This window comes from Exophiala oligosperma (genome assembly GCF_000835515.1).
Source record: "Exophiala oligosperma strain CBS 72588 unplaced genomic scaffold supercont1.2, whole genome shotgun sequence".
In the NCBI taxonomy this organism is placed as follows: domain Eukaryota; kingdom Fungi; phylum Ascomycota; class Eurotiomycetes; order Chaetothyriales; family Herpotrichiellaceae; genus Exophiala; species Exophiala oligosperma.
Window position 1 is genome coordinate 906,684 of NW_015622819.1, and position 19,680 is coordinate 926,363.

General features: G+C 52.6%; 6 protein-coding genes across 6 annotated transcripts; 2 read left to right on the top strand and 4 right to left on the bottom strand.

The window, feature by feature from the left end:
• Positions 1–17: 17 nt before the first annotated feature.
• PV06_01797 (uncharacterized protein) lies at positions 18–1,602 on the bottom strand (the record flags this gene model as incomplete). The annotated part of the gene is made up of 2 exons (XM_016402425.1): positions 18–1,110; positions 1,241–1,602. 2 exons carry the CDS (start codon positions 1,600–1,602, stop codon positions 18–20), a joined length of 1,455 nt encoding a protein of 484 aa, XP_016266322.1.
• A 1,291-nt stretch (positions 1,603–2,893) lies between these two features.
• Positions 2,894–4,350, top strand: PV06_01798 (uncharacterized protein; the record flags this gene model as incomplete). The annotated part of the gene is made up of 2 exons (XM_016402426.1): positions 2,894–3,260; positions 3,407–4,350. 2 exons carry the CDS (start codon positions 2,894–2,896, stop codon positions 4,348–4,350), a joined length of 1,311 nt encoding a protein of 436 aa, XP_016266323.1.
• Positions 4,351–5,793: 1,443 nt separating this feature from the next.
• PV06_01799 (uncharacterized protein) lies at positions 5,794–7,769 on the bottom strand. Its single transcript, XM_016402427.1, has one exon. It carries the CDS (start codon positions 7,421–7,423, stop codon positions 6,284–6,286), a length of 1,140 nt encoding a protein of 379 aa, XP_016266324.1. The 5' UTR covers positions 7,424–7,769; the 3' UTR covers positions 5,794–6,283.
• Positions 7,770–9,755: 1,986 nt separating this feature from the next.
• On the bottom strand, positions 9,756–13,393 carry PV06_01800 (uncharacterized protein; the record flags this gene model as incomplete). The annotated part of the gene is made up of 5 exons (XM_016402428.1): positions 9,756–10,023; positions 10,220–10,782; positions 10,834–11,469; positions 11,999–13,106; positions 13,161–13,393. 5 exons carry the CDS (start codon positions 13,391–13,393, stop codon positions 9,756–9,758), a joined length of 2,808 nt encoding a protein of 935 aa, XP_016266325.1.
• Positions 13,394–13,787: 394 nt separating this feature from the next.
• Positions 13,788–15,728, top strand: PV06_01801 (uncharacterized protein). Its single transcript, XM_016402429.1, has 2 exons — positions 13,788–14,181; positions 14,307–15,728. Exons 1-2 carry the CDS (start codon positions 13,993–13,995, stop codon positions 15,501–15,503), a joined length of 1,386 nt encoding a protein of 461 aa, XP_016266326.1. The 5' UTR covers positions 13,788–13,992; the 3' UTR covers positions 15,504–15,728.
• On the bottom strand, positions 15,633–19,290 carry PV06_01802 (uncharacterized protein). The gene has a single exon (XM_016402430.1). It carries the CDS (start codon positions 19,184–19,186, stop codon positions 15,830–15,832), a length of 3,357 nt encoding a protein of 1,118 aa, XP_016266327.1. The 5' UTR covers positions 19,187–19,290; the 3' UTR covers positions 15,633–15,829.
• Positions 19,291–19,680: the final 390 nt, after the last annotated feature.

A 19,680-nucleotide genomic window follows, 5' to 3' on the forward strand; every position in this document is an offset into this window, starting at 1 on the left:
TGAAAGCTAGCCTGGCCTCAGTTCTTTGGCACTTCGACCACTGATCCATGTGCCTCGATCGCCTTTGCGGCTGAGAGATCCAGTGCATCAACGATTCCTTCCCGTTCGGCCTGAGGCACACCCATAATGGTCGACAGCTTCGGGACCTCGCTATGCACCACACCGTCCAAATTCTCGTCGATCTCCTCAAGCGTTCGACCCCGAGTCTCAACCCAGGTGACCAAGATTACCACAAGAGCCAGGACATCCCAGGCGCCGTTGATCATATACGTCTTCCAGCCGATAGCCTCAAGTGCATAAGGGAAGGCGAAGGTGACCATCAAGCCCATGCCGTTGGATAAAAAGGTATACCAACTCATGCCAATGGAACGGACGCTGAAGTTCAAGACTTCTGGCGGATACATGACGGTCAGAGGAGTCCAGCCGAAACTATACGAGCCCTGAAACAAAAAGATGGAGGCTACGGTGCCGTATATGCCGGAAGTGTTGGAAGTGGTTCCGTAGACCTTTGTCAACGCGCCGACGATGAAGATGAAGACGGTCAGGGAACCTTGTGAGAGGGCCGCAAGAGTCTTTCGACCAAGTCTATCAGCCATCAAAGTACCGACGAGTGATACCACCAGGCACCATGCGTTCAAGATGATGTTGATCTCTAGCTGCGTGGTTGAGTCGGTCACACCGGCTTGGGTGAGCATGGTACCAAAGTAGTACGAAATAATGTTGTTTCCAGCCAGCATGGAGAAGAGTGCCACCTGGCTGACCAGAAAGATCCTCTTTCGAGTTGACGCACTGTTGAGGAATTGGGCGATGAACGAAGGCTTTTCGTACGTTTGTTCGAACGACAATGTATCTGTGACTTCGCGGTACTGGATGAGCACGGCTGCGTCGTTGGTGTTTCCATTGGAGCTAGTTGCAGCGAGAGAGACTAGTGCTTCCTGATGACGGCCTTGAGAGACTAGCCAACGAGGACTCTCGGGGGTAAAGGGCAGAAGTGAAAGACACATCAGGCTAAAGAGTCCTTGGAGCAGAGATGGAAGTCGCCACGCCCAGGTCGAGTCGAACTTGGCAGTACCATATGTGACTCCCGCTGCGATCAAACCGCCAACATACCTATCGAATTCAATTAGTAGATGGGGCAGTGGCTCGGAATGGAGGAGACCTGCCAGAAATCATAGAAGAGACTGTCAACATGGTTAGCAGCTGTGCATATCGCGGTACGGTATGTTGGAGTTGTGCTCACCCTAATCCCAAGGCACGGTATTTGACAGGAAGAGTTTCAGCGACATAGCTGGGCCCGGCGATGGCTGAGGCGCCTGTGCCGAAACCAACGATAATACGTGCGACGACGAACATGGCAATGTTCTGAGCCGCAGCTTGGATGATGACTCCAATGATGGTCAGAACGGCACCGAAGAATAGCGCCCATTTTCGCCCGACCCAGTCTGGCACTTTCCCAAAAAAGAGGCCTGCGATGACACTGCCCATCCACACGGACGCTGTGTTAAGGGAGAGCGTGGCCGTGGTCAAGGTGAAGTAGTCGGTATAAGATGGGAGGATGTTCAGGCCATTCATCATGGAGCCGTCGAAGCCCAAAGTCTGCATGACACAGGATTCACACAATTAGCTTCTTACACTCGTTGCGGGACTTTGGCTCGTGTGGTGGTTCATTACTTACTGTCGAAGTCACACATGATGTGAGTACCAACAGGATACTAGCAAAGGCTGAATTTTTGGGAACCCACGCGGGTAGGTCAAAAGGGATAGGAGACATGACTTGCAGATAAAGTGAAATCCGTGTCTGCGATGCTCTGTCTGAAGCCCGATAGGAAAGGTTGATGGCGAATGCGAAAGACACCTCCTTCTGCGACGATCAAGAAGTCACGTACATGGCTACTATATGTATATACCGCTGCCGCGGCACCAGAGGGGGGACTCAGACGCCCAGACGGGCGGAACACTATGGTTATCTATCTCTCTATCGGACTGTCGAAAGGCAAAAACGCTTTAGATACGAACTTGCCGCCATCTGACAAAGAGTCAACTGCAGTTGTCCAATCGCGCTCGAGTTGATTGAAAAGTGCTTCCCCGAGTGGGCCGTCATGTCCTCGCCTCGACTTTTGGGAGGTTGACGCTCCACCTGTTAACACGGGGGACTTGGGCGAGGCTTGGACCATCACGACTTCGTTTTGTCAGTCCTTTCCCTAGATTTGGCTTTCGGGCGAGGTTGACTTTCAACCTCTTCATCGGAATTGGCCATGCGGGAGGATCGTGTCAGTTCACAACATCGAATTACGAATGATGGCGGCGCAACAAACGATACCCATCTCTTCGGGTTGGTTGGACCACCACAATTTCCCCATGCGGAGTATAGCGCATAGGGGGGTCATGAGGTGTAGTACATGTCCGCGAACTCGGCCGAGCTTTTAGCATCGTGATAGCGATGATCCCACAGTATCCAGACGTTTCATTCGTCAAGTTGGGGGGACATCCATAAAGCGTAACCGGATTTCTTCATGTGTGGCGTGCACCTGAGTTTCTGTAGGGTAAGTCTGGAGCATTCTCAATCAGCTTTGGTTTCCCCTTGTCAGTGTCATCGGGTAAGTAAGAGAATAAGAAGAGATAAGAATCGAAATGTTTACTTCACAGCAGTCATAAGTCGAGAGTGAGAAAGTCTTTGATCTGGCGGCGCCCGTTCCATACCGCTGAAAACTCATCACAAGCTTGGCCAAAGGAGGCAGATACCGGTCTTTTTTCGCTATAAGCCAGAAAAAGTCAAGCCTATTTCGTCCTTTTGGATACGATAAAACGACCTACACATACACACGGTTACACCCAAACAACGCAGTCCATTTACCTCGGATATAAGGTGAAAGAACCAAGCCACGAAACAAAGATGCCAGGAAAGCTCATGTCATGGCCCGACTGGCCTGAATTCACCCCCGGCAAGGCCGAAACTGGCGATGATCTGATCGCCTACAAGAAGGCCATCGTGGACCAGTATGGACAAGACGCCCTGGTCAAGAGTTGGCTCAAGGTCTGTAAGGAGTTGGAGTCGGTGACGGACAGGATCGCCGAGCTGGGGTCATCGGCCATCCCGGAGGTCTCGTTCGATGACATGTTTACCTTGTCCCCCGAGAAGAAGGAAGAACTCAAGAATGTGGGATGTTTTGTCGTTCGCGACGTGTTCACTAGAGAACAGGCGGATGAGTGGTTCTTGAACTTGAAGGAATACGTCGCGGCGAATAGGTCGTCCATCGGAGGTGAGTCGTCTTGTTTTTGATTTTGTGTTGAATCCATATGCGGGCGTGAAGAGTCATGGAACTCGACACGGAGATGGCGAGATCTTTCCCCGTCCTACCTTTCTTCTCTGGCGAATATCTGACGTGGGAACGGGGCAAAACAATAGGATGGCCGGCCGAAACACCATTCATACTCAACCTTTACTTTTCCCCGACTCAAATCGCGGCACGTTCACACCCCAATCAGCTCAGGTTGTCCACCGAGTTGAATTCGTGGTGGCACGACGACGAAGGGACGACGACCCCGGAGCCACTGTCGTACGCCGACGGGGTCCGCATTCGGCCTCCCGGGGTGCCCTTCAGGGGGTTGGGCCCGCACATCGACGCGGGCAGCCTGTGCCGCTGGGCTGACCCGATGTACCGGTCCTTTTACGACGCCGTCTTCTCCGGTCGCCCGGAGGATCTCGACTCGTACGACCTCACGAAGCGCAAGAAGGCCAATCAGGCCATGTTCGCCGGGTCGGCCCACTCTCGCGTCTTCCGGAGCTTCCAGGGGTGGACCGCCCTCACGTCGGCGGGGCCGGGGGAGGGCAGTCTCATGCTCTACCCCGACGTCAAGTGGGCAATGTCGTACCTCTTGTTGCGCCCCTTTTTCCGCCCGCCGTCGGACGAGGCGGACGTCATGGACGCCACGAGATGGACCTTTGACGCGGCGGGGGAGTCCCCGTGGTTCCCGGGGACCTTCCGGGACGACAGTCAACTCCTGAGTCCCTCGTCCCACCCCCACCTGCGCCTCCCGGAGTGCATGGTCGGCATCCCGCGCATGAACCCCGGCGACACCGTCTGGTGGCACGCCGACATGTGTCACGCGGTGGAGGTGGAGCACAACGGCGACCACGAGGCCAGCGTGGCCTACATCGCCGCCACGCCCCGGACGGAACAGAACATGAACTACGTCAAGCATCAACTGGAGGACATGCTGAACGGGATCCCGCCCGAGGATTTCCGGAGAGGGTCGTCCGAGAAGACCTTCAGGATGTTCACCGGGGAAAAGAGCAACCTGGGTGGCGAGGCCGGCCGGAGAGCCATGGGGTTCGATCTGATCGTTTAGGTACGACCTTTTCCGTGCCGGAGGACATGAATACGATAACTGGATGTACGTCCTTTACTCGTCCGTGGTAGTCGGTGAGTTAGATACAAAATGCCATACGGATATTATTGCCACCACTATTACGACGGAGAACCAAGAAGTACTATGTAACAGTACCCTAGGCCAAGATACCCCGTAAAACCATCACGTAACTACCGTATCATCGGAATTCCATCCCAACGTAAACAGACGGGCTGCGGAAGAGATGACTGGGATTTCTTATAGTACGAAGGATTTTATACGCGGTGTATACTCTGTAATTCCTGCAGGATTCGTTAACCCCCCCAGCAGGGGGCTTTCCAGGTCGGTACTCCGTACTTGGGTCCAAATACTCACTTGCAAGGTGCGACGATAAGGGGAGTTGGAAATGGAGAGTCCATGTCGCTTATACGAAATACTGGGATTGATAGATATGCAAGCTGCAAGGGGCACGGGGTAAATACCCGCGAGCGAGCGAGAGAGAGAGAGAGAGAGAGAGAGAGAGAGAGAGAGAGAGGTGTGTGTGTGTGGCTCTTATTTTTTTGGGGGGGGAGGGGGGGGAGGGGGGGCGGCGAGGTCATTCAACGCATCATGCAGGGGAACGACTGTTTCACCTGTTACGGCAACATCCCCTCCAGAACCCCTTTCGAGTTGGCACAAGTCCCCAAATACGAGGGCGAGTAATCGTACAGTAAACTTGCCACATGCATCGAGCTCGCATCGTCAACCTCGAACACGACGTAAAATAACTCGACGACTCAGGGGGGGGAGGGAAGGGGGGAGGGAAGGACGGAGGAGGAATGAAGTCTCCTGCAGGGGGGTTTTAAGAGGTCAAGCTTGACTCTTTGCAATGGCCCTTTCGGGCGCGAGAAGAGTAGACTTTTTTTGGGTTGGTGTGTTTGTGTGTGTGCTCTGTTCTACGCTTCGAGTTCTCGCACGCATCTGTCCCCAAAACGATGGACTTGACTACTTACTGTTTGTACACGGAGTACGTAGGTAAAATTCCGACGTTTGTACTCTGTACAAGTCGCAAAAACGGGGGGAGAGAGCACTGAGTAACTAATAAAATGGATGATGGGACGACATCACCCTTGCGAGGCATCAAAGTGTCAAGGCGCCGCGCTGTAGCTACAGGGCATGCCGGGGGCACTCAATCATAAAGTACAGTAGGTGCTCCGTAACTACTTCGGCTGACCTTCCCCAATGCCCTCCCCCCCCCAAGTTATTAACCACCCACAAAGCACCAGGACAGATTTTTCACACGACAGCTTCAGCACGGACAGTTCAGTGTTATGGCAATAATAAATCAACACTCGACTTCTTCTCATCTCAACTCAACACACTGTGTGACCTGATCGCAATTAGGCATCTTGGTTTAGAAGATGGCCAAAGAACGAAATTCGAAATTTGAAAGAAAATGATGAGTCAATTTTAATGATTTTTTGATTGTCAGAAAACTTCTCTTTCTACATGCCACACATTAACAGGTTGATATGCTACTCTTTCTCCATCACCTCCTCTCAAGAGAACTTCCACCACAACCGATTTGAGAAGTACACACGAGAGCTTGAAATGTTTCAAGATAGCAACACCACACCATATGCACCACACATTAATGCTGCTTCCTTTTTTGCCTTTTGTCGTTCCCACCGAGGCCCACTCAACCTCGTGATGAACCTGGTATAATAATATGTATAGTCGTAAGGATCGTCCGCTCGCGCCTCTCGCTGTATCGAGGGCCGAGACTAATGTTGTTTATATGAAATTCATGATGTTCGTCATTGACATAAAATGATCAAATCATCCAACCCTGTGTGCGCCAGAAGCCCCAGAGACGAGGAACTGCGACAACAAGTGGTGTTGTTGTTGAAGAATCGAAAAAAAGAAAGACCCAAACCCAAGATAGTCAACGCATTTATGCGAGGGCAACGAGGGCAACGAGACCACCGAGGAGAGCGACGGCGGGCTTGTTGTTGCTGCTGGCAGCACCGGTGTAGGTGGCAGGAGCAGGGGTGGTGGCGGATGGGGCCCAGCTGCTGACCAGAGCAGGAGCAGTGGTAGGAGCAACGGGAGCAGGGGCGGCGGAGGTAGGAGCCACTGGAGCAGGAGCAGGAGCAGTGCTGGTCCAGTCGTTCCAGACGGAGCTGACGACAGGAGCAGGAGGAGCCGGGGCAGGGGCGACAGAGGTAGGCTTGACAGGGGCGGGAGCGGGAGCGCTCGACCAGTCACCCCAGGCGGAGGTAGGCTTGACTGGAGCAGGGGCGACAGTGGTAGGCTTGACAGGGGCGGGAGCGGGAGCGCTCGACCAGTCACCCCAGGCGGAGGTAGGCTTGACTGGGGCAGGAGCCACGGGAGTGGTGGTGGTCCAGTCACCCCAGACGGGGACGGTGGTAGTTGGCTTGACGGGAGCCTTGGTGGTGGTGGTGGTCCAGTCGTTCCATGCGGGAACGGTGGTAGTTGGCTTGACGGGAGCCTTGGTGGTGGTGGTGGTCCAGTCGTTCCACGCGGGAACGGTGGTGGTAGGCTTCACTGGCACAGTGGTGGTGGTGGTCCAGTCGTTCCACGCAGGGGTGGTGGTGGTTGGCTTCACTGGCACAGTGGTGGTGGTGGTCCAGTCATTCCACGCAGGGGTGGTAGTGGTTGGCTTGACCGGCACAGTGGTGGTAGTGGTCCAGTCATTCCATGCGGGAGTGGTGGTAGTGGTGGTCTTGACCGTGGTGGTGGTCGAGGTCCAGTCGTTCCACGCAGGAGTGGTGGTGGTGGTAGGAGCCACGGTGGTGGTAGTGGTAGGAGCGACTGTGGTGGTAGTCGAAGTCCAATCGTTCCACGCAGGGGTGGTGGTGGTCGAGATGGGAGCAACGGTGGTGGTGGTGGTTGGGACGGTGGTAGTGGTGGTAGTAGGAGCCACGGTGGTGGTAGTGGTGGTAGGAGCGACTGTGGTGGTAGTCGAGGTCCAGTCGAGCCACGTACCACCGGTGGTGGTGCTAGCATCTCGCTTGACGGCGGCGGCGGCAGCAGTGCTGGCCAAGGCCAGGACAACAGCGGATTTGACCATTTTGAATGATATTAGGGTTGATATGTGTACAGAGGATTAGATCCGTGTGCTGTTGAGGGAAACGAATGATAGTCGAGCCTTAGCGAGCGAGCCCTGGGACTGTTGATGGAAGCGAGAGTAGAAATCTGACTGGCGTGAGGTAGGAAAGAAAGTGAGAGGAAGAAGACGGGAGGTCAAGTATTTTATGCGTTGAAGCTCTGCAGCTCGGTACCCATCCCAATCCAATACCTGCTCGCATGACAAGATCCATTGCTGCTGAGATGGACAAAAACAAGGACCTGTTCCTGAAAAAACACACTGCGAAGTCTGCGTCATGGTGGGGAGAAAGTATTGTTGTCGGTGGAACTAGTTCCCACCGTCTGCAAGGGCGCAGCATGAGCGGGACGGTCAATGCTCCGCTATAAGGCAATGTTGCATCGGGAGGAGATCGATGGTGTGTGGGTGAGTGGGTGCTGCGGTACTGCAGTGGCCAGCCGTCTTGTTTGTTTTCCCTCTGTTCCTGCATGCCTGCTGGCGGGATCCCGTACGGTGGGTGGCCTCGTCCTCGATGTTCTCTTCCTCTGGAAGTTTCAATGAAACCAGAAGCATTGTCCATGTAGGAGTCGAACTATTGCACAATAATGTCGAGTATTGCGCTACCCATTGACAAGCGAGTGGGAAGCTCGAGCCACCCAAAGAGCTTGTCAAGGCTGCTAGTCGTTCCCATGGTCGACGATAACAGCCCACGTGCCTGGAGTCAATGAGAGGCCTTCTGCTAACTTTTTCCGCTGATCGCTCCCAGCAGTTCTTTGTTGTTGGTGCCTTGCGTATGGAGACTTCTTCGATCCGTGGGTGTTCTGGATGTTGGCTTCCTGGCATGCTGCATTTTACCCTTCCCTCCCGCTACACACTATTGAAGGAGTAGTTCGGCTTCTGAGTCAAAAAAGACTGGCTCTTTCCAGCGACGGGCCTTGTTGAGCACCCTTCGGTAGCCTCCAACCGCCATCCTCGGATCAACCGATAGGCTGATGATTGGGTTTGGACCTAGTGAGCCCTAGTCGATAACCCAAGAAGACCCAAGGCGAATCGAGAGAAGCCGAGAAGCGCCCAACATGTGGTTTCCATCACATTCTACCGACCGTTGCGTGATCGACGCCTTGCTCGTACTCGACCGCTCGTTGTCAAGGATTTGGGACGAACTTTTGCCAGGTTCTGATGACGACTGACGCCCATCAACTTGCCCTTCCCGGTTTTCCAGTCAAAAGGGCAGATCGAAAGCTGTGACATCCTGACATTGACGGTGCTCTCCGATCCCCCCATCAGTGCACAGTGTTGGGGGACAGGCCTTTGACATGGACTGTGGCGCCCGGCTCATTCGGCAGACACCACCAAGAGCCCATCTGTGCGTGCTTTGCACCTATTTCTGGTATCAAGTCATGAAGCTTTGGCCTAGATGTGCTCGACACACAGACTTTTTTCTTCGAATACCCGTCGAGCACGGGCCACCTGGACAATAGTCTTGGGTGCTTATTCCGTATAGTTCTGTCGTATCCATTTCTATTGATCGCCCCAATGTTACTCGCCAAAAGTTGCTGGCGGCCATCCAGTTGGACCATGGGGAAGCTGAGAAAAAAAACTGGGAACCCTGCATGTCTTACTTTAGTGATGGTGTCTTACCAGGCACAGCGTCATGACTGGCTTCTTCTCGCTAAGCTTCTTGTTAGACTTGCAGCTGTTCGGCGATTTTCATGCATCTCGAGAGCTTCATGGGCTTTTCATCAGTCCACTCAACGTACTCGGAGTCATCATGGCTTGCTGTGACCATGCCAACGGTCAGAAACAAAGAACGCCACCCTTCCCAATGTTTTGCCGAGGGATCCCGATCACAAACACATTTTTTCTCACGGGGAGTCGCCCAGCCTTGCCCACCTTTTTTGTCCACACTCTTGTCCACCTTTGGTAAGGTTATCCTCTCCCCCAGTAGTTCCAAGTGACCTATACTACCCAGGACGGAATGGTAGCAAGTTCTTGAAGATATGGGCCGGTGGACGAATATTTCACGTAACTGACACTTCGCAACGCCACTGTGGCTATCATGATTCCTTCTTGGCTGCTTGACGGAGAAATGCACTATAACGCACTTTTGAAGACTGATTACAGCACTGCGTTAGGTACTACTGTTATAGTCGACGGAGTATTTGCCCGGCTAAACAGCAGACACGCACACACCTTGCCCGACCATCCCCCACCCCCAATTCTCATGCAACTCCTCTACTCGTAGGCTTGTGACCAGTGCTAGTTAGCATCGCGGGGGAATAGGTAGGTCAGTTGACAATGTTATGAGGACCATGGTTCAATCGTCTTCTCCAGTGTCGCTACCCTCGTCCCAACCGAAGCTGTAGTGCTGTGCTAGTTGAGAGAGATCAGAATAGACAGCTTCCCGTTCTTCCAGCGGCATCAGCCGGGAGGTGGTATTCCTCAATTCGAGAACATGGTCTTTCATCCTCGAATTACAGCTCAGCGCTGCCGATATGTCTAGTCCGTTCTCGTGGTCCCGATTCGTCTCGAAGAGACTGTTAGGAAACGTCTCCAGCAGAGGAAATCGTAGTCCGGTCTGAAATCTGCGCATGGGAGTGTCAGTCGAAGTATAACTGGAGTCCTGTACTAGTTTTTCCAATAGTGTGCCCATTCCGTATCCGGGAACTGAAAACTTCGGCTGGCTCACTTCTCACGCTCACGCTCACCTTTTTTTTGACTCAAGACGAAAGCGGAAGGGGAAAACAAACTGACTAAAACAGTAGGAGGAATGCCACTTACATCTCGACCACGCTCTCTTCATTCTGCCTTCTGCGGAGCCTGTCCTCAGGATCGAGGCTAAGCGAGAACGAATCATGTTCTGCCCTTCCTCGTTCGCATTCAACCTGCGCGAAGACATGGTTTCGATCGCTCACGATAGAATTCTGTAGTCTCGGGAGATATTCCAGGTCAAAGTGTGTGGGCTCGGGGTGCCAATCGTGAGGTGCATTCTCATCGGCGTGAATCCTACCGTTCGACTCTCCGCCATTGGAACCGTTCATGGCGTGATTGTTGAACTTGGCCTGCAATTCGAAGAGGTTCTGGCTATCGCTAGTGTTCAAGGTGTCTTCAAGCAGGCTCAGTGAGCCTCGCTTCCTCGCATCCGCCCGCAACCTTGTCGGAATGGTGACCGACTCGAAGCCGGCGCAAAGCAGGGCGGTTGTCATCCAGTCAGATGCCGACGGAAAGTTCACATATCCCGGTAAGCTCGACGGTGGTGCTGCGAGTCGGACGTACACCGAAGCCAGCTGGCCAATGGCCCGAAGGGATCTCGCGGAATTGCATGCTCGTTGCAATTGTTTTTGCTGTCAGAGTCAATTTGGCATTGTTTTGCTTCTTGCCCGGCGACGACTTACCCTAACTACTCTGGTAGAGTCCTCGATGCCCCAGCACCAGATACTCATCTTGCCGAACTCATCACGTAGGGCGTCGAGGTATTTTGCTGCGAATCCTCCCCATGCATCGTTGGCTCCGGTCAGAATTTGGAATCCTTGCATGTGATCGCATTCTTCTACGAAGGGCCGAATATCACGGTCCAGTAGATCGAAGTCTCGATCCAAATTTCGGAAAAGGTCTTCTCCCGCCACCCAGTCTTCGAACGGCATGATCTGAGAGTTGAGCTCATACTCGTTGAGTTGGACAATCGATTTGGGATTGTAGTAAACCCGGTTGAAGTCGCTCCAGTATCTCACATCTGCATCATGCAATTGAGACGTGGGTAACCCGAGATCGAGCTTTCGCTGATATTCTGATGGCTGTATCGTAGGCTGTCGGTGTGTCGTCGTCATACCCTCCCACAAGCCAGTGGGCGCTTCATCTTGAAGTTCGTACAACGCATTGAACTTGCGCAACGTGCCGAATCCTCCTTTCAAGTCATAGATGACCGTTCGTGGTGTAAACGTCTCATGTCCGTCGGCACCTATACCTGGGCGGAAGTGTACATCATGATCGATGACGGATTCTTCGTTGTCAGAATATGTGAAGTACGATTCCTAAGCACAAAGTCAGTCACATGCGGGCCGCGGTCGAGGTTGTTCAAAAAATACTTGAGCGTTCCAAAAATGGGTAGCAAGGTAATTACTCTTCTGACCCAGTTGAAGGGTCACAATTTCATGCATTGTTCGCCATTGAATATCTGAGAGTCTTGACGCCCTTGGATTGATTGATATCAGGCTGTGAAAAGCACCGCGGAGATGGAGAGGCTTGGCATTTGCAGTACTGCTTATGGCATGCCATTCGGGATACAAAAGTAGTTTACAATGCTTGCTCGTGGCTTCAAACATCAATAAATGTGTCGCATCGACTAATTGATCTATAGGTACTCCGTATGGACACTTGGTTATCATTCACCTCATCCCGTATCTACACAAAAGGTCACTATACTGTCCATACAATTCAGCACCAGAGGCCTTACACCGGAAATTTGTTGCCGTACTTTCCTCTGTTATCCACACTGAATATCAAAAGTGCCATAGTGTGCCGCACAAAGAGCCCAAATAGACCGCAACAAGTTTGCATCACTAATAGCTCCCGCATTAATTGATCCTCCCTCATCGGCCCTCTCCAAACGAGCCATAGATTAATGATTGTCAAGTTCGAAGTCGTTGATATTCGATTTGTCTTGGGATCAATCGTCACCTGTATTAGCCGAAGCTTTTCGAGCATGAGGAACATGGTGGTTTGAAGCTTGGTTGGGGGCTTTTCCCGAGGCCATGGTGTGACGCTGGGTTCAAGTAGGCCGGTTCTGGCGTTGAATTTGGGTAGTCGATGTCGTGGACAAGGGATCAGCTTGAATAGCTGTGGCGTACTGTAGACGAAGTTGACGATTTGTGGAATGAGGAGTAACAACAACGTCTTACTGAAATGTGCCATGATCGCCACCACAGCAAAGGTCATGCCAGCTACATAACAGTACGTGTCGCCAACGAAGACTCTGGCCGGATACTTGTTATGTATGAACAAGGCTATCGAAACGGCCAAGAACGGTAGAAGGACATATAACGTGAGAAGATGTGAATCTGTGGCGGGATGGGGGTGTGTGGCGTAACCATTCGACAAAACCGGGTTTCCAGGGAAAGGGACCAGATACAGTGATGAATTGAGAATCAAAAGTCCTGCAATGACTAGCGACTGGCCAACTTCGATACCGTTGATTCCAGCAAGAATGTTGATCGAATTTGGTGCAAATATGGACAATGCTGACATGTAAAGGTAGTACAAGAACGAGAGATCGATCAAGCGTGCTCGCCTGGGCATGTATGGAACGAGAAAATTTGGTACCACAACTGAAGTGACTCCGAAGTCGACGTAATAGACAATAAGAAGTGGCAGAGACGCAATTGCGGGAATGAAGAATTTATGTCGCCATCTCAGATCCAATATATCGTCCGCCATACCGAGAATGGTGGTTGCTTGGAGAGTGTTCAAAGCCGATTGATAGGAGGATAGTTTTGAATGCGGGAATCGATGCAAGAAACGGCCCGTCTCGACCTCGGTGACCTCTAGGACGACGTCCCTGTTCCCGCCACCAGACGTTGCGGCAACAATGTCCTTGTAAAATGCGAATGGGATAAATGCCATCAACGCTAAGATGTAGACTGAGGCGGCCACCGCTCCCATGGCTTCGGGACTGCGCGTGGTTGTCAGTCATATCAGGGATGCCGGGCGATGTAGATGCACTCACATTTCTTTTGGTGCCAACTTGCTCATATCCCTGCCTCTGAGCCCTGCTTTGACAAATGACGGCCCCGACCAGCGGACAAATGCGTAGGTCATGGAAAAGGCCAAAGTCGAAAATGCCAGGGAGGCCACAAGAGGAGCACCATCTCCCTTGAACGTGTTGGCAATGACAGACAGCGAGGCTCCGGTAACGAGCAGCAGCGACCAGCGCTCTGCATGGCCCAGGCTAGAAGACATATCGATGGTCTAACTTGCTGGCGTCGGCGGGGATCCGATGCCGTATGTACTCCGTATCGTCAAGGAGACTGAAGAGTTTCCAAGAAAAGCTTGCAAATCATCATGAATCAATCTCAGGCGCAACCGAAACTTCAAAGAGAATGACAGGAATACGTATAGCAAAGAGGACCACGTGCTGAGAATGAATGGTTCTTTTTTTGGTGAACAGGCCGGACGACAGCTGTCCTTTCTCACAGACGGCCATCTCGGAATATTATTTTTCCGTAATCCCGTAACCCCAGCCTTCCTCCCGAACGCCAATCAACGTAGCTCTATTTCAGCCTCCTTGACCTCATCGTCGCCTTTTGAGGGCAAATAGCACAGGCCGGTTGTTTGACCTTCCCTCAATATTTGTCGACACTGGTTGCGCATTCGCATTCAGAGTCAACGCGCTCCTGTGTTGATACGTGCTTGATCTATTGAGATACGCAGAGTCTGTTGACCCGGATGTCAGCGCACTAGATGCAGTCACAAAACGCGTTCAACCATGGCCCCTCTGTCTGTACCTCGAAAGTAACTCAAATCTAGCTCTACAAACCGACTCCAGACAATCAACCACAATGGGACGGTCAACGGAATTTGTCACCGGTCACCACGACAGAGTCACGGTCCTCCACACGAATTTCAATGGCACGCGCATTCTCACAGCTTCAATCGACCATCGGATCAAAGTATGGCAGCGAGACCCCAAGACTGGGGAGCGCACACTCATCGACACATTCACCGCCCATGACGCTGACATACGCGATGTTGGTGCTCCTTGATCCCTTCCTGGCACTTCGCTTCATGCATCTTCTTCATCCTCTGCTTCCCCTTTGCTTGTTCCAGATCCACCCAATCAAAATAGATCTCTGACCCCTCCGTTCTCTGCCAGGCCAAATTCCTCCACCCAACTCTAGGCTCTCACATAGCCAGCATAGGCAACGACCTCAAATTCCATCTCTGGACCGAGGATGTCTCCCAGGCTCCCAACTCGGGCCGCCGCTTTCGTCGCACATCCACGATCCCATCCACTCCCCGTGTCCCCTTTGTATCCATGGACCTCAAGACCGTCGACAACATTTACACGACTCTGGCTCTGATCGACCGTCAAGGCCTCCTGAGCATCTACGAACCCACAAGCCCCGATGATCTCAAGGATTGGACCCTGGTCGACACGTTCAACGTGTGCGGGTCTTCGCCGCCCACGCGCGGCGATGAGACGAGCTTCAAAGTCCGCTTCGACCCAAACCCGACCCCTCTCGCGTACATGAACAGCCTCTCCGACGACCGCGGCCAATTAAGTCTCGTGGTCAGTGTTCTCAACGAGTTCAAAATCTACCGCTCCGTCGTGCCCGGCGGAGATTCTTCTTCCACCTCGAGTGGCGTCGGCGCCAACGACGGCGCCAGTCACCGAGTCATGTTCTTCGAAGCCGCGCGGTCAAGACGACACCCGGCCCTCATACGAGACGTGGCATGGGCACCCTTCAGCGTCCGAGGGACCGACAGGGTCGTGACGGCGTGCAAAGATGGCGCGGTGCGCGTCTTTGAATTAGCAGTCACGGAAGCGCCCGAGAGGGGTAGCACGGCCGCAGCCACCAACACCACTGTGACAGATGTTGCGGCACCTGGGAGCGCTGTGCAGAATGCGTCCACGCGACGACAACAGCCGCAGCAACAGCAACAGCAACAGCAACCACAACAGCATTACCAATCAAGCCTGACGACCGGACTGATCGGTCGAAACTCCGGTGCGGGTAATCCCTCCGCCGCCTCCGCTTCTGCCTCGACAGCCTCGCGAGCGGCAAGGACCGGCCACGCTTTCCCCTTCCAGACCAACGTCCAGTCATCGACCGCGCTGGACGACGCGCACACCGACGCCTGGTCCGTCTCGTTCGACGGCCAGGGTCAGGTCTTGATGAGCAGCGGGTCCGACGGCGTCACCAAGTTCTGGAGGAAGAGCGTCCAGGACGGCCGGTGGTTGTTGTTTGCGGGGCAAGAGGTGCTCGACACGGACGCGGACACCGACGGGGACGATTTGGATGGCGATGACGACGACCACGACCACGACGATGGCGACGATGCCGATTGAGTCTTCCTGACGGGTCCCTGACGAAGGGGCCTAGATTTGTGCCGAACTGAATTTGACCGTCGATATCAAGTCAAAGCACGGAATGGTGTAATGCTGGATGACACTCGCTGTATATAGTCGAAGATACGTGTATAAAGCCTTGAAGCCATGACATATCTCACACTGATGGGTTTTATTTTATTCACAAGTAAACTTGTACGGATGGATTCTTCACTGGTACACTTTTTTTCCCAGAATCATCTACCAGATTAACTCTAGTATTTACCAGGTGGTGTCTCGGGCATCATACAATAAAACATATCAAGAAGCTCCCCGGCTAGAACGACTCAGCTTTCGAAATAAGGACTGGTGACCACAGCGCTGTCTCTCCTCAGGCGACGACTGGCCCGTTTAGTCTTTGGCGTCACGACCTCATCCTCATCATCACGATCATCAAGGTCCACTCGAGACTTGGATTGACGACCTCCTCTCCTCACTCTTGTACTTGTTCTGCGTGTCTGTGTCTTTGTCTGACTTCTTACTCGCCTCACTTCAGTCTTGGCGGTCTTACGTCCAGATCGTCGTACTGGTTTGTAGGCATCGTCATCGTTGGTCTCGTCCTCGAGTGATTCTGATTGCTCATCTTCACTTTCATCAGTATCCTGCGCGGTTCTTGACACAGTATTGGAAGGGGTAGGCCCCTGGCGATGAAATTTTGGAATAGAAACTTCAATTCTGGCCTTGGAAGCCGGTATCGCTGGAATGGCCGCACGTTCCATTTCTTCCATTTTGGCAGGTTGCAAATCAAAATCGGATTCATTTGGCGCGGATGATAGTTCTGAAGCTGTGGTGGTTTCATCGGCAGCTTGAAGAAGCGATTTGTTCTGGCTTACACCATTCGTCTTCGCAGGCGATACTGAGACGGGAGTCGGATATTCATTCAAACCTCGTGATATTCTCATAGATCTGCTTCTTTCGGCACGAGGTTCGTGGTGAACCATCTCAAGATCTTCTGGGATTGCCAGCTCTTCATCGTCGACGATGAATCCACCGCCAAAATCATCCTCGGCAGCAATTGGCAGAGCAGCACCCGGCATGTCACCTTCGTCTTCGAGGTTGATCGGTTGGTCCTTGCTGTTCCCAGCGGCGTAAATGGATGTGTCGTCAACGACGTCACCGTAAGTATCTTGGATACGCTCGCGGATCCTCAAACCCATGACGAATTTTCTCCATAGGTCCAAAACAAGTTTTTCCATCTTCGATTCCTCTTTTTGTCTCTGCTTCTCGTTGAACTCGGTCCATGCCTCAATGACTGCCTTCTCGTTCTCTTTAGCAACCACTACACCAGTGATCACAGGGACAGCCATCTTGTTGCCAAATTCAAAGCCAGTGACCGCTTCAGCAAAGTCGATGTCCAGCTTTTTGCAGATCCTGACAGTCCCTCTCAATGGTACATGGACAGCACCTTTGGGCACCATACTCGGCACGAAGCAATCGATATTGCCGTAAGCGTTCTTCGGAATCACTCCATTTTCGATCGGAGGTGGGATGATGTATTCGGTCTGATCCCATGAGTACAAACCCTGGGTTTGCTTCTCACCAGTACGTCTTTCATAATCTTCTGCCTCGCGCTTCCTGGCGAGCGTCACGGCACGAACAGGTACGAGCTTTAACGGCGCTTCGCCTTCCCTCGGTCTTCGTCCTTCTTTGTGCCATGATTCCGCAGTCAAGCATCGCAGGACATCAGAACGTCGGTAAACGAGCTCTTCTTTCAGGTTTTCGCCTTTTCCGGAGACGAATTTTCGATCGGGCTCCGCACCAGGCCTCAATGCTTCTTCACGCCTGAGAAAGCGCTCAAGTACAAAATCAGCCGATGCTTTGAGACTTTGTAAAGTGTCCACGTCATCTTTAACTTCCTTTTTCTCAGGTTCTTGCGGGACGAGGTCATGCGCATCTTCTACATCATCAGCTGGCGTTCTCAACGCATCTGGACGTTGATAACCACTCATGACTCGCCTAAACCAGTCGTAGTCTTCATAGCGCTTGACTTTACCGTTTTTATTGTAGATAGGAATCTTCTCCACTGGAAACCGGAACCCCTTAGTCTTACCGGGCCATATCCTCTTCTTGAGATATCTGACAGTAACATCTTTTGCTGTGCCATCGGCGGAGTAAGCAATAACATAGGCCATGACGGTTTTGGTTCTGTCTGCTTTGACGCCGCGAGGCTCAAAAGCAGCCAGTATTTCCGGGGTGGAAGCAACAGGAGGGTCAAGCACGAGAGGAGAAACTGGCAGCACCTGGTTTGTGATTGGCGATATGGCTTCTGTCCAATAAATCGGATAAGGGTTGTCACGGTCATACTTCTGCGGACGCCTCTTTGGCATAGTTGGAGTGACATCCACGACCGAATCGTCCTCATTCATACCCGAAGTTGTATCATCTTCTTCGACATCAGTGTCCAGGTTGATGGGTTTGCTTGTAGTGCCTCTCTGATCTCTAGTAGAAGTACGAGCGTTCGCTTTAACTACTGGCTTTGACTTCGTGATCTCAGATAGAGAAACGGAGTCATCGTGATCGGACTCGTAAGAGGATGTGTCAGTATCAGTCTCCGCAGCTTTTGCAGGCTTTCGCGGAAATTGTTGTTCTGCTTTCGTCCAGCCAAAGCCTGTTGGTTGCAGACTTGCCACAAGTCGAGACTCGATACCAACTGCTCTCAAAAGCGCCGTGAACAGTTGAGCCCCTGCATCCCTTGAGCCTTCACATCGCCGAGCCACTTCACGGAATTCTTCAATATCCCGAATCCGTTCACCATGTTCTTCTGGATCGTGTTCGTCATTTCGGAATGAGTAGATGATTTGTTTCAGCGCTTGTTTGGTCCCATAGCCACGCTTCCTAAGACCTGGTGCCGTGATCGCAAACCGCTTCTTCCAGTAAGCCGCGAGAACCTTCATCAAAGAGATTAGCGGATCGCCATTGCTCATATTCGGCTTGCCTTTCTCCATGCGCTGGCTTGGCCTTCCCCAGTCTCTCTCTTGACGAGCATTGACTGCTTTGCCCTTCCCCATTCTCCGACCCCTTGACTTTGACTCGGCCTCAGGATCAACCAGTCCACTTGCGACTTTCCACTTCTCAACTTCCTTCTTGATTTGAGGTGGCAATTGGTTGACCAGGGTTTGCTGAACTATGCTGTCGGATATCCATCGGTTTCGTATTGAGTTATGCCATAGCAATAGTTGGACGTGCATTTGATGTGTTCTCACCCTAGCCTCCTTCTCGCGCTTAGTTGGCCCTTTCTTGCCCGTAGTGGCGGCGGTCGCAGTGCCATAGTCAATCTCGTTGTTGTCCTTACGGAACACCAGCTCAATTGGCCCATCGGCCAGAGGAGTCTGGGCTGGCGTCGCAACAAGTGTGCTAGCGCCCGCATCCTCCCATTCTATTTCATCGTCCTCGTCTTCCTCTTCGTGCTTTGTAGACTCAGGGTGTTTGACGGCGGGGGAGACATCTTCAAACTCGTCACTGTCCACGTCACTAAGGCTCGATTCGGAGCCATCACTTCCTAGAGAGAAGGCTCTCGGTTTGTCAGATCCAGGTGTGTTTCTCGATTCCGCGTCGAGCACATCCGACAGTTTTGCCTTCTTGAGTGGCGTGGGCCGAGGGGATGCTGGTGGCGTCGAACGCTTTCGCGGGAGGAAAGGTGGCATGGCTGAGGCTTTCTGTGAGGCATGAGAGGATGGACGCGCATTGTCTGATCAGGACGATAAGTTTGGATGCGAGTAGATATTGTTGCTTCTGACTAGGTGTTTCTTCAAAGCGCATGCAGGACATCAATCGTAGATTGGTGACGTCGCTTACATGTGAGTCAGGGCAGGTGTCGATCCCCGCTAATGCCGCCCAGAAATTTGGGCACTGCAGGCTGCGGGGGACTTTGCGAAGAGGCTCCTTCGCAGGATTTTAGGCGGTGCCTGAAAATCCGTGCGACCAACGCGCCAGCTTTCGAATGAGAAACGTACAGCCAAACACTCTTCCACAAATTTCTGGCACGCTTTCGATGGCCGACGATACCTCTGCGTCGAGCCCTTCGATCAACTCCTACCACTGTCTCTGCAGTACACTTGTCCTTACTACGGCACTTGATATCCAAAAACTGCCTCATCGCGCAGAGCCTCTACAAGATGACGCCCTAATTCTTCCTCCC

Coding starts and splice junctions, on each gene's coding strand:
- PV06_01799 (XM_016402427.1), bottom strand. CDS start 7,423: ATGGTCAAATCCGCTGTTGTCCTGGCCTTGGCCAGCACTGCTGCCGCC.
- PV06_01801 (XM_016402429.1), top strand. CDS start 13,993: ATGGGACGGTCAACGGAATTTGTCACCGGTCACCACGACAGAGTCACG. Junction 14,182..14,306: donor ATGACGCTGACATACGCGAT/GTTGGTGCTCCT, acceptor GTTCTCTGCCAG/GCCAAATTCCTCCACCCAAC.
- PV06_01802 (XM_016402430.1), bottom strand. CDS start 19,186: ATGCCACCTTTCCTCCCGCGAAAGCGTTCGACGCCACCAGCATCCCCT.